Genomic DNA, 12,976 nt, shown 5'->3' with positions numbered 1-12,976 from the left:
AACATTTCTATTCATTAGTGTGATATGAGAGAAAGGCTGCTTGATATGGCCAAAGATTACATCTAGTTATATTTTTCAGTCAATATCGATAATTATTTCGTTAAGAATAAACTAATTTATTTTATTTTGTAACTTTTAAAATATCTTTTTGTCAGATTTGTGCTCCTCAGTGAGTTTTCTGTTTTGAACTCATCTTTTTGGCAAAGAGCAACTAACAGTTGAACATGAACAGCAAAACATTTTAGAAATCTAGATAGATAGATATGTTGCATCTATTTAAAGTGCTTACAAAATACATGAGCATTTCATATATAAATATGCACCGTATATAACCCTTTTGTTATTTCTATTTCTATGAAAATTATATTGCAATTTTCTTGATATAATTATCAAATTATTGATTGATATTTGAATGTTCCGCCCTACGTGAAGCCAATGCAGGAGAATAAACTGCTCTATTATAACATGCGGTTTGCTGCTCAGTGGTTTGAGTCAGAACAGTTTCAGGTTTTAAAAGGGAGGGAAATCTGAACAAAAATATTGTTTCTAAATAAAATGGAGACTGAACAGTTTCACTTGTCTAGAAACATCAAAACAAATATCTTTACTCCTACTATCACATTGTTGTGTCCGTTGCAAAATGTTACTTTCACCAAATCTGACATCATATTAGCAAATAACAAAGCCACTAAATTAATATTAAATCTATGTAATCTAATGTACTCTGAACACTGTTGAAAAATGCAGACCAATGCATGTTGTGTTGTTTGTCCTTTTTGCATTGTGTAACACAATGTAGCAGGCCACATGCTGTAATCTATTCCTCTGTCTCCTTTGTTTCATGCTTCCCCATTGTTGAATTAGCTTTATTTCTTTTAGAAATAATAAATTATGATTACAAGGATGCTAATAGAGTGAAACAAAACATTAAGTAATCAAATCGAAAACAAACTAAAACATATTTCAAGCTATTTTTCTTCTTTCTGACTTTACGTATAGTTGATTCCATTAGACTTTGACTGAGTCGCTTTCAGGGAAAGATTGATATGTATTAGTTTGCAGCCCTGTTGGTGTTTGTTACTCTACTGCTGATTATTTCATAGGGGATGGCCAGATGGTGTGTGTGTGTGTGTGTGTGTGTGTGCGTGTGCGTGTGCGTGTGTGTGTGTGTGTGTGTATGTGTATGTGTTTAAAAAATATGATCACTGCAGACAATATTTCAGCTTTGCAGTATAATATACTTCCATCATTTCTTAGCCCTTGGTGAATCACTGTCTTTCTGTCCTAAATTGTCTTTACCATTAACATTGTCATTTCATGATTCCTCTGATTTTCTATGTTTCTGTGTGTGGCGTGTGTGTGTGTCTGCTGAGTCATTTAGCCAATGGCTGTGTGTTGCAGAGTGTGGCTGTCAATGACTTTGACTAAATATGCTAATAGCCCGACACCTGTTTGTATAAGAAGAAGGAAACACACACACCTCCCCACACGCACACTCAAACACTCCCACACAACATTGGAGCAGGAGGAACAGAATATTTTATTGAACACACATTTAGGTCTCTACTATCGTTTTGTGTTCATGAGTCTCCCTCCAACAAGGAGCTACTGTAGGTTTGCAGTGCCAAACAAGCGCTGACTTCATCTCTCCCTTTCTCTTCAGTGATGGAGCCCATGACGGTAACAACGTCGATGGTCGGGCCGGACGAGTTCGACCGCAACGCCCCGCGGATCTGTGGCGTGTGCGGCGACAAGGCCACCGGCTTCCACTTCAATGCCATGACCTGCGAGGGCTGCAAGGGGTTCTTCAGGTTGGTGTCATCCCTTAATGCTGTATGTTTATTAACAAAATGTTTTATTTGTAGGGAGATGATGGCATGAAAAGTTGGGTGTGTGTGTGTGTGTGCATCTAATGTATTAATAATGAGATTAATCATGCGTGCCTGTTACTGAAGCAGTGCATCTCTAATTTCTTTCTGTTGTGAGTTGGATTCATTGATTAATCAGATGTTTTTTTTTCTTCATGAAATATTTACTGACCACTACAATATTTTTTTTACTATTTATCGGTATGTGTTAAGTTTAAATCATCGTTTTTGTTCTATTTATAATTACTGAGACTTGTACTGACACAATGTATCTGACATTTATCAGGAATGAAATGTCTGCCATACAAAGAGAGATGGAGATTTGGACTGGTCTCTTTTATCTGGAGCTGTATATGTAAATGTTGACTTTAACATTTTCATCCCAGCAACAGAAGGAAGAAAAGAAGGACGTCATCCCTTCAAATAGGAATTAAAAGTTTAGTGGAATAAGCTGGTTAAGGTAGTTTAAATAGAAATTGCTACCAACTGTTTATATAAAACATATGTAAATGTATGAATGTTAAGTCCAGTCCAACTTATCTCTTTATGGTTTGTAGGGTAACAACCTGATTGCTTTATTATTTTCAATAAGTTGTATGAAGAAATATATTTTTTCCATTTCTTCATGTTTTAATGCTGCATGAAACGTTAAACCTTGAAAATTCTATCCATAATATTTTTGAGCCACCACCGGGAATAAATGCGTCCAAATGAACAATGTTTTCATTTTGAACTCTGGTAGGCGCAGCATGAAGCGCAAGGCCTCCTTCACTTGTCCATTCAACGGAAGCTGCACCATCACCAAGGACAACCGGCGCCACTGCCAGGCCTGTCGACTCAAGCGCTGTGTCGACATCGGCATGATGAAAGAGTGTGAGTTGCCTTTTTTTGCGATGGCTGGCATTCCAGCAGTTCTGCTGATATGATTCAGTCAAATATTGAGATGCAATTACACCTTAAGCTGCAAATATTTCACTTTAAACATAAACAGAGAGCTTGATTTTAATGATGCAATGTGCTTTTAGCTTTAAACACAAAATGAACTAAAACATTGACTGATGACACATGATTAACCAATTTTATGGTATACGAGCATTAAACGGTTGTATAATTAAGCCTCATGATAAAATTGATCAAATAGGTATTATGTATTAAAAAATGGTCACACAAATATGACCTGTAGAGTTCCTCTATGTGAAGAGAGGCAAGGAAGAGTTGTGCAACCATGGAAATTATAATAATAATCTTCAGTTGTACCTTGTACCATCAGATGGTTCAGCCTTTTAATCTTAATATCATTAAAAGCTGAACTTGAGGGTACTCGGAGGATAAAGGTAATCTGCCTGGCTACTGGCTGGTATGGCAGTGCTATGAGAGCCATGTGGCTGGCTCAGTAGAACAGACGTCATTACCTCTACGCCTTTTTTAAACTAAACTAAATGCCTACTCTCATAGGCATCAGAATCCAAAGCTGTCCTATTTAATAAACTTAAAAAAGTCTGGGTTGCAATAAAAGTAAGATGAAAGGAATAGGGTAATTAAGAATATGTATGAATCTGATATTAAAGCATTGTTACCTCTGCTCAACAAATGTAATGTTCATTTATCTAGCTGAGGTGTAGACGTCTGTTGAGCAGCTGACTCTGATGCACTGACCAGGATCAGTGCATAGCTTGAGAACCACAACCATGAAATACAGTTAATAATTATTTTTTTTTATAAATATATTTTTTTGCAGTTTACCAGATGGTGTTGTAGCCACTGCCAAATTTTAACACATTCCACAACTTGTTACACATGAAGCCAGTTAGATAATGCTAGCTTACAGTTGAGGCAGAGATTTGTATTTTAATTTATCTGTTGCCTATTTAATTATTGTGTTGTATCTGCCTCCTCAATTGTTGGCATGTTGGTTTGGTCTTCCACTAAAATACTGGATTCAGATCAATTTAGTTTTTAAATCAATATTTAATACCAACTAAATGGTAAATGGTAAACTCTCAGTGAGCTTGGGCCCTGCAATTTCCAACATGGTTTGAGATACTGGGTTATGTACAAACCATGCATTTCAAATATATTTGATGATACATGTAGTATTAACACCAGCATTAATGTTCTTCATTAATGTCCTATAATTTAAATTGCAGCTCAAAATACACATTTAAGTGTGCATTATCTATTTAAAATGCTATCATCATTGTAATCAAAGCTGTAACTAATAGTGTTTTGATTTCTAGTGCTCTCTGTGTATGGAAGAGTCCATTTAATGGTCAGTAAAAGTTTAGCTGCTCTGGCTTAAATTGATATCTAAAAACATTCCGGAGGAAGAGCAACCAATTGAATCCACGGTCAATGTAAACTGATCTGATTTGCTACAAGATGTACTGTCTAAGCCAAAGGCTGTGCTGTGCCATATGGTAAATTCTGGCTAGGATCAGATAGTAGCTGAGTATAGTAATAATAATACATTTAATCCTGCTTCTTTCAAGATGGACTTTCTATAATTACTGCAGCCGCGATTGTGTTAATCAAAGCACAGTAATATATCTTGAATAAATTACCTTTTATGTTTAAAAGGCTGTGTGACACAGCTGCGCTCATTGCCCTGCTGGTTATGCATACAGTAGCAGCGTGTAACACAAGTAGAACGTGCTGTGAAAGGAGAATGAGACATCAGTTCACCCCACGTTAACACAAGACGACACCTTGTCTCAACACATTCATAATGACCAACATAGAAGCGTATCATTAATCTGCATGTTGACAAATTAGCACATTACAGCCGCTAATCATTTCAGCGTCCTCGCTGCGTTTCGCTTATTTAAATGTAAACGAGTGAGGAAGTCAGTGTGTGTGTGAATACTAACGCAGCAAGAGGAGAATAAAGGAGAGCACATGAAGGAAGGGCAGCCGGGGGGGGGGTCAAATCTTGCTCAACAATGGCTTTTTCTTCAAAGGGATGCACAATGGGTTTTCCCACATTTCATTCACAAACAGGCTGTATGTGTGGGTGTTTTTATGTGAGCTCGGTTGTATATTTCGTTGGGGACTTAAAAGTGAATGAATTCTAAGCTTGTCTCTATATGGTCGGTGCATGTATAGTTCAGGTTATTTTATTTTTGCATTAAGAACCTAAAGGCTGCTGTGTTACATCGACCATCTTTTTTTTTTTTTTTTTAAGAAAACAATATCTGCTCTGGTACCGTTTGGGCACCAGTACTGATTTAGCACCAAAATTAGGTAAAAAACCCAAATGATACCCAATGTCTTAATGCATTTGCATTTCTAGCTGCAATTGAGGTCATCCTTATGAACTCAACAAAGTGGAAAAAACAGATTTGGAACAGTTGATGTAGTTAACTCAGTTATTTTCTGACCGGAAGTTTAAGCCACAGTCACTCAGTTTATTTTCCTATTTAGAATAAATAAATCCAGGATCATTACGTCATGGTTGGGAATCTTTGCCTCATTTGGAGCCAGGAAAAAGCCTGTGACTACTTTGTGTCTGTGTTCTTTGCACGAGTGCGTGTGTGCATTTGTGCTAAAGGCTGAGGCTGGGATGTAAGTGTCTCATGTTATTCATATGCGGGACCACTCCTGCTGTGTCTCATCAATTTGTCTCACCATGAATCTTGTGACAGCGCTGATGAACATGATGAGCTCGGGGGATATGTTCAGTACCTCACACACATGTTGCAGCACTAAAAATTTTGCTATCTCATAAACTACAAAAATTGGTCTTTGTAAAGGTAACTTTTGTTAAATAACTAATTAATGAGGCTGAATTAAAATACTACTGACGTTAGGACTAGGTTATAAGGTTTTCCAAAGTGTAACCCTTCGTTTTGAATGGAAGATTCTACATTATATTCATGAATGTATCTTCTGAGGTTTCATTGAAGTACGGTTACGATCTGTTTGTATGTGTTTGTCTGATTTTACGCCATCCCTTCTTAAAATTGGCAGTATGGTCCAAGCGTCACCAGCATTCCGATTAGAACTTTGTGTGGTGCACTCTTTGAGCTGTGCCATCTAAGTGTATTTAGTAAACCCCCCTACGCTGTCGTTGTTTGACAGAGGTTAAAGAGATGCCAAGAAAAAACATTCCCAAATGTGTGAGTGTATGTATTCGCATTCTTGCCAGCTGTGTGTGTTTGCGTGGGTGTGTATTTGTAACAGGATTAGAATCACACCAGCGATTCTGAAACGTTGTCAGTGTTTTTTAGTAGCATAGCTTCTCCTGAGGTTTCTGTCCTCCCTCATTCACATTCTTCATCCTCTCTCGGACTTTTTTGTATTCTGTCCCTGCTACAGCCTTTCTGTCAGGTGGTCAAAGTCACTGACATCTGCATTATGATAAGTGCCAGATGCTCCATTTATAGTCGGATACACAAAAACATCTCAATATACATATGAATAAATCCAAACAAACAAAACTTTATAGCCCGTAGACTATTAATAAACTGTCACGAAGCATTGTGTAATGTGAACTCCAAAGATGATTGAAACACACATGTTTTGAACCCCTTGGATTTCTGATTCGCAGAGCCCCTTTTTCCACTGATCAAATAAAACACTTTACATTTGGCTTTTGAATTGATTTAATCCGCATTCACTCCCGTTTCAAATGATTCTGCAGTAGATACGGGTTTTATTTGGCCCCTATGGCACTGATGGAAACTTCTCCCCCGGATGAACATTCTAGTTTGGCAAGACATTGAGGTGTGAGAGCTTCTCCATTTTCGGTGCGTGTAAATTGAGCGCAGATCAGCAGTGGAGGGAGGATGTGTGATTGGCTGATATGGCACAGTACAAGAATCCCCCTTCTATCATGTGTGTCGACCCTGAACCCGAAGCAGCGGCGGGAATAATTTTGCAGGGGCGTTGGACATAGCAGAAATGCTGTATAGGACACTAGTGCAGCACCATGCCCTTTCCGAATGGACCTTTTTCTTGGTCTTCGGTATTGCTGGTCACAACTTCCTTGATGAAATTATAAAAGTGACCTGCTGTTGTCCTATTGTCCGAGGTCACAGAAGGCCCCAGCTGCTACAGAGAGCTAGTCCCCCTTTTTATTCAAAGTTTATCATTAGCGATTGTATAACGTCATGTCCAAATTGCACCAAATTGTTTGGGGCCTTAAGAATACTCGGTCATATGTGAAGTCAATATGATTAAATGCTCTCAGGATATTTGACAGACAGAGATTTCTGGAATTATTAGATAAATAAACCACAGTTGGGAATGAGTCGTCAGTAATGTCTGTTGTAACATCGCATCATCATGCAAGAACTTACAAAGTAGACATAATCAAGTGTCCCCTAATGTCTTTGTGCCCCGCTCCGCCCTACAATCCACACTTTCATTGTTATCTACCCATAAGCCATTTTGCGTCATACTCAGCATGTGTGAGTGCACTGATGCCTGACTGACCTGAATTTACCCCTTCAGCGTCACAGGCCGAAAGCAGTAGTGGAAAAATCTTGGCCACACACCAAATCCGGCCTGACATATATCACACCAGATCTGAGTGTTTGCAGCCTCCATTGTACTTTAACTGGTCCACTGGCTGGTTAATGAGTAAGCCCGCTGTGAACCTCAGGCCTCCACGGCGCTCCTCAACCCTTTTCCCCGCGCCGTGAGTGTGGCACTACTTGTGTTTACCAAACTTTTCTCTTTTCTTTTTTCTTAACCAGCCCCACTGTTTGCCTTTTCTCTCTAGCCTTCTTTCTTTGCTCCTCTCTGCCATTCAGGGCACCGCATCACCACATCCAATCAGTCCCTGCCCAAACAGCAAACTTTCTTTGGTAAAGTGCTGTGTGTCTGCCAAGAACTGTGGGGTGGTCAAATGTTCTTTTGATGGTCAGTTGTTTTTTGTGGACTCCTGCCTTGACGATGCCATCCAGGACTCAAACTTGGCTGAAAACCCGGCTGGTTCAATCATGTTCCAGCCTTAGAATAGCTGCTTTGACAACCTGTGCCAAACTCCGACCAAACTGTGCCTATTCATGTTCAGGCTGCATGCTTGGATATCCTCACCACAAGGAGTGGTTCTGGCCTGGACTCGGACAGACACTGAAGCAGAGCCAAAGCCTAATTAATGATGGTGGTTTAAAAGAGATGAAAGCCAAGTAAACCCTTTGGTTAGTTAAGCAGTCCGACTCATTCAGTTGCCTTTATTAAGTCTGTGTTGCCAAACTGTTGTTGTTTGCATCGCCACAACGCACATCATGTGCTTACGTAATGCTGTGTCTGTGGTTGCAATCCAGGGTGCAATCGCTGGAAATCCACTTCAACTATAGTTGTTTACAGCTTCCAGGAAAACAACCAGCATCTAGTGTGATCTGAAAACCATAACATTTTGAGTCATCCATGCCATCCCATAGATCTCTTAAATTTGCGGTTACTGTGAAGCATTTATTCAGTTGGTTTATTTATTGCTTTTTGCCAAATATGCACCTAAAATTGTAAAGGCTAAAATAATATTTAAAAAAAACATTACAGAAATTGCTGCATTAACAGATTCAAAACAACAGTTCAGCCAATAGAGTATACTTTATTCAGAATAGGTCATGAAAATGGTTTAAGGAGCTTTATTCCTACATGAATAAGGTTGCTATGCAGGTCAGTGTAAACCTAAACAAATTACCTAAGGTAATGGTGCTGAATGAGATGCCTGCAATTATGATAGGCGAGACAAAGTCTTTGTAGCTGCCAGATTGTGAGTCTCACAGTCGTATCTGTGTATTTTGACCTCAGGACTCTGTGCCGGTGACCCTTTGGCAGGCGTGGCATGTCTGGCAGTAATGCAGTCCATCTGTCTGTCTGTCCGTACAGTTGAGCTCTGCATGGATAATCGTAGGTCACTGTGGCAGAGAGTCAAAGGGATATTACAGGCAGAGGCATTCAGAGGTCAGCGCATTACTCCACCAGTGACTGCAGCGACTATCAACAAAGCCAGGCCTCAGATGGATGGCAAAACTGTAGGAGGGTTTAGAAAAGGAATACATTTTCTGTTCTGTTATTTAACAGCATTTTTTTCTACTATAATATATATATATATATATATATATATATAATCACCTTTCAAAACACTTATTAGGTGCTATACAAAAATAATCAGTCAAAAGCAATTTAAAGATCACACAGCGATGGAGCATATATGCAAAATAAAAACATTCACAGATGGGAAAAGAGTAAAAACAACAGAAAATAATAGGGGAAAAATAAGAGAAAGCTAAATTATAAGAATTTGTCTTTAAGAGATATTTAAGGAGTTCTGAGATGGAATTCCTCAGGGAGATTTTTCCAAAGAGTTGGAGCAGTTAGCCAGGACTATTGAATGGAGAGCAGGGCCTTCACTGAGGACCTCAGGATAGGACTGTGCACATATGGTGTCTAAAGATCTGAAATGTGGTTATGTGCAACTCCAGAATGGGCCTTTATTGGAATCCAATGAAGAGAAGTAATGCGCTCTCTTTGAGCAGATTTATTGAGAACTATGGCTGCTGCATCTTCGACGAGCTGTACTTTCTGTAGACTTTGTTGGAACAGTATATTCTTGTTCTTAGAAATGAAAAGAGACTAACAATAATCCAGAATTGAGAAATTAATCGCATGAATATAATAGATATATATATATATATATCTCCAATAGTATATCTCCAATAGTTTCTCCTTGAGTGGTTTTAGCACTGAATGTTCGGTTCAGTTTCTTGTGTGTTCTGGGAACCTTGAAACTTGTTCTCATTGTCATCATCAGCATAAAACACAGATTGTGCAACACTCTTTCAAAGCTCAACTGAAATGACATGTTCTCAAACTCACAGTGGATCTTTACCTGGAAAATACAGTATGGAGGTTTTTATAGATAGTAGTCGAGTGTTTGGAGGTGCATTTGCTTGAGGCCCCATCTGCACATGACATGATATGATCTCGTAACTCAATTAAAGCAGTGACAGAACTATACTGTTAAAATGTGTTTCAATACAAGGAATAGATAGGCTCTGTTTGCAGTTATAGTCAAACAAGAAATGTAACACAGAAGGAATTTCTTTTAAACCCCCTCATTACAAATGTCGCATTCACACACTGAATGTTCGAGCCACCTGTTTTTCATTTTGCAGAATATCTTCAGGCTCAGCTTGTAATTCAAGGTTTCCTGTTTCACACCATCACTGGCCACTTTGCAGCACACATCCAGATGTAGTCGTCTTAAGAAGACAAATATTGCACTGCAGGAACCGGTGCGGGTGTGCGCGCGTGTGTTATCAAAATGATTTACAGGAATAAGCTTCTCAGAGCGAGGGCAGCCGCATGGTTTAAGGTTGATTTAAAGACCTCTTACATAGACTCCACCATACTTATTCCAAATAAAATTGACAAACATGTGCTGAGTGGTGTCTTTGTTTTCCATTTTGCCTTGTTATTTTATTTGCCGAAATATGTTTTAATACATAATACATTTCAGTGTGTAAAGCTGGAGCAGGATTTTTTATTGTTTGTCGGTGAGTAGATTTATAACATAGCGAAGACAAAAAAGATGATTTTTATGATGGCGCTGACATTTCTCAAAATATGTTTTATTACGGCCAAAGAGCTCTGCTTCCTCCTCCCACTTATTCCAAAATAAAGTAAATGCCTAGCTCTCTTTTTTTTTATTCTGCGTGAATTGAATTGAATTGAATTGTATTTTAAATCGTGCAGAAACTGATGTAAATGTGTTGCAGTCTGTAATAAATGAGTCTTGTGAAAGTAATATTACAAAATAATATTGTGCTTGAAGACAAGATAAAGTGGCGTGCAAACCTAGAAATAGAAATAACAGATTATCTTGTCAGACTTTGAACAGTGTGTCCGTTCTGCACTGCTGTGCCACTCCCCCTGTGGTCTTTACTCCTGCAACATGAATAAGGCAAGAAGCACTTTATTGTCCAACACCCACAACAGCAGCTGCATTAAAGAGGCAGTGGAGATGACAGACCTTTTCTGCGTGCTAGCAGAGATGTAGGGTCCATGTAACCTGAGATGGAAATATTTGCAGTATCCATTAGATCTCCCTCACCTATTTTAGAAATTTTACTTAGTTTTATTTCTCAATGGTTGCACTTATCTTCCATAACATGCTGTGAGGGAGCACTCAATTATAATACTGTAATGTCTTTACTTCATCTAAAGTGTTGCTAAGGAACACTATGAGAACTGCTTTCCTTTCAATGTGGTGGATAAATTCCCCTTTCTTTCTGTCTTTAAATTCATCGTACAACTGGTAATTCTATGACTAGAATTCAAGTTAACTCAAATCAAGAAGGTGGCAAAATGTTCAGGTTCCTGGATCAATTGGAAAAAATTGCACATTTTAATGAAAACTAGCAAGGTGCTTTGAGAGCCCATATCCTATCTCGCTATTTAACAAAGGTGCGGGGAAAAAATCCTGCAACTGCCAATTTAAACGATTCAACAATCACCACAAGTTCAAATCGTTCTGTTTTTGGGTAAGGCCTTCCATTGACATTGGTTCTGCAGTTTTTGTGTAAGCCTGCTGACAGTCAGACAAACAAATACAGATGGAAACTCCTTGGCTGTGGTAAAAAGGATGTAAAGTGACCTCCTAGAGATTCCATGCAAAGTTTTCTACAGATAACAAGCACAAACTGAACTGGAAAATGACATCAGCCTGAGACATTATGTAACTACAGGAATTGTTTCATAATGTCCAGATTTTTAGTCACTTAAGCACAAACACCTTGTCACCATCTTTGATTTATTTGTGGGTCAAACAACCTATTTACACTGTTAAAGCTCCTTCAGTGGGATTCTATGCTTTGTCTATAATTATACCTTTAGCATGTCTGTATGCTTAACAACATTGTAACAGTGTAAGGAGAGTGTGGTATCATTAAACACCATGTAGACCCATTTGTTTTCGCTGAAGTAGGACCGATACGAGTCAATAGGTTGCAATGTGATAAGAGTTTCCTCTTAATTTTAGATACATTTGCTTGTAACTTTTTTGGGGGGGATGAATTCAAAAATGTTATTTCAAAATGCAGATGTTTAGTGTTTGTATTGATTTTTGGAATTCAGTGCTTAGTGTTATTGCAATATGTGATTAATTCTGTGGAACGTTGAACTTCATTTGTTTATTTCCTTCATTTTGTCTTTTTTTGCTGCATTTTGTCTTTTTTTGCTGCATGTTTATGTTTCTGTTGATTACATTTTTACTTGATTACAAAAATGTTTAATATGTCTTCTCCCCAATCTTCAGTCATCCTGACAGATGAGGAGGTTCAGAGGAAGAAAGAAATGATATTGAAGAGGAAGGAGGATGAGGCGGCCCGGGAGGCGATGAGGCCGCGGCTGAACGAGGAGCAAGCTCGGATGATTTCCTCTCTGGTGGAAGCCCACCACAAGACCTATGATGACTCCTATTCTGACTTCTCCCGCTTCAGGGTGTGTCCAAAACTAAGTTTCTTACTTTACCAAAACAGCACTAACAATATCATCGATACAGCCCGAGATGCTTTGTTCCCCAGCGTTAAATGTGGGGGGAGCAGGTCAGAATGTAATGCGACAAAAATAGGGTTTCCTGCAGTACGGCATCTTGAGACAATACTACAGTTAAAAAATTATAAGCAGTTACATACAGTTCAGTGCTTTGTCATCTTGTCATCATGAATACATTTGAAGACTTTTAAGGTTAAATGGTAAGAATTGGTTGTGGTTATAATCTGACCTTGTTTACTCTCTTCAGACCGGGGCATTTTTTACCATTTAAAAGTTTTTCCGGTGTGAATTTTTTTGTATCAGTCGGCTTTAAAGCTAGACTATATAATTTTTACTAAGCAACAGCGCCATCTGCAGCCAGACATAGTGAATCATTCTGTTGGGCGATTTATTGCTGTATGTGTTGAACGCAGCTCGGACTGAAACTAAACTGAAACACAACTGAACACTGGATTTTACCCCGACTTCCTGAACCAATTGATATTCTAAAAGTATAATCACTGACTATTGTGAATAACCACTGGTTTTTAATGACCTCTAAGTTTTTCTTACTGATCTACAGCTTCACTTGCTGGTTCAGATTCTGTCACACATGTCACTAA

At 38.5% G+C, this 12,976-nt stretch overlaps 1 protein-coding gene across 3 annotated transcripts in view; it reads left to right on the top strand.

Moving 5' to 3' along the window:
- LOC133956223 (vitamin D3 receptor A) overlaps positions 1–12,976 on the top strand; it is a 73,493-nt gene that overhangs the window by 43,366 nt on the left and 17,151 nt on the right. For all 3 annotated transcript variants that reach the window (XM_062391112.1, XM_062391111.1, XM_062391113.1), the window contains 3 exons: positions 1,664–1,811; positions 2,611–2,741; positions 12,136–12,320. In XM_062391112.1, coding sequence (XP_062247096.1) covers positions 1,666–1,811; positions 2,611–2,741; positions 12,136–12,320 — 462 coding nt within the window. In that variant the 5' untranslated portion in view covers positions 1,664–1,665. The remainder of the gene's footprint in view (positions 1–1,663; positions 1,812–2,610; positions 2,742–12,135; positions 12,321–12,976) is intronic.

The sequence above is a fragment of the Platichthys flesus genome, chromosome 7, assembly GCF_949316205.1.
Source record: "Platichthys flesus chromosome 7, fPlaFle2.1, whole genome shotgun sequence".
In the NCBI taxonomy this organism is placed as follows: Eukaryota; Metazoa; Chordata; class Actinopteri; order Pleuronectiformes; family Pleuronectidae; genus Platichthys; species Platichthys flesus.
Note: the sequence above shows the minus strand (reverse complement) of the source record. Positions and strands in the feature narration are given on the sequence as shown.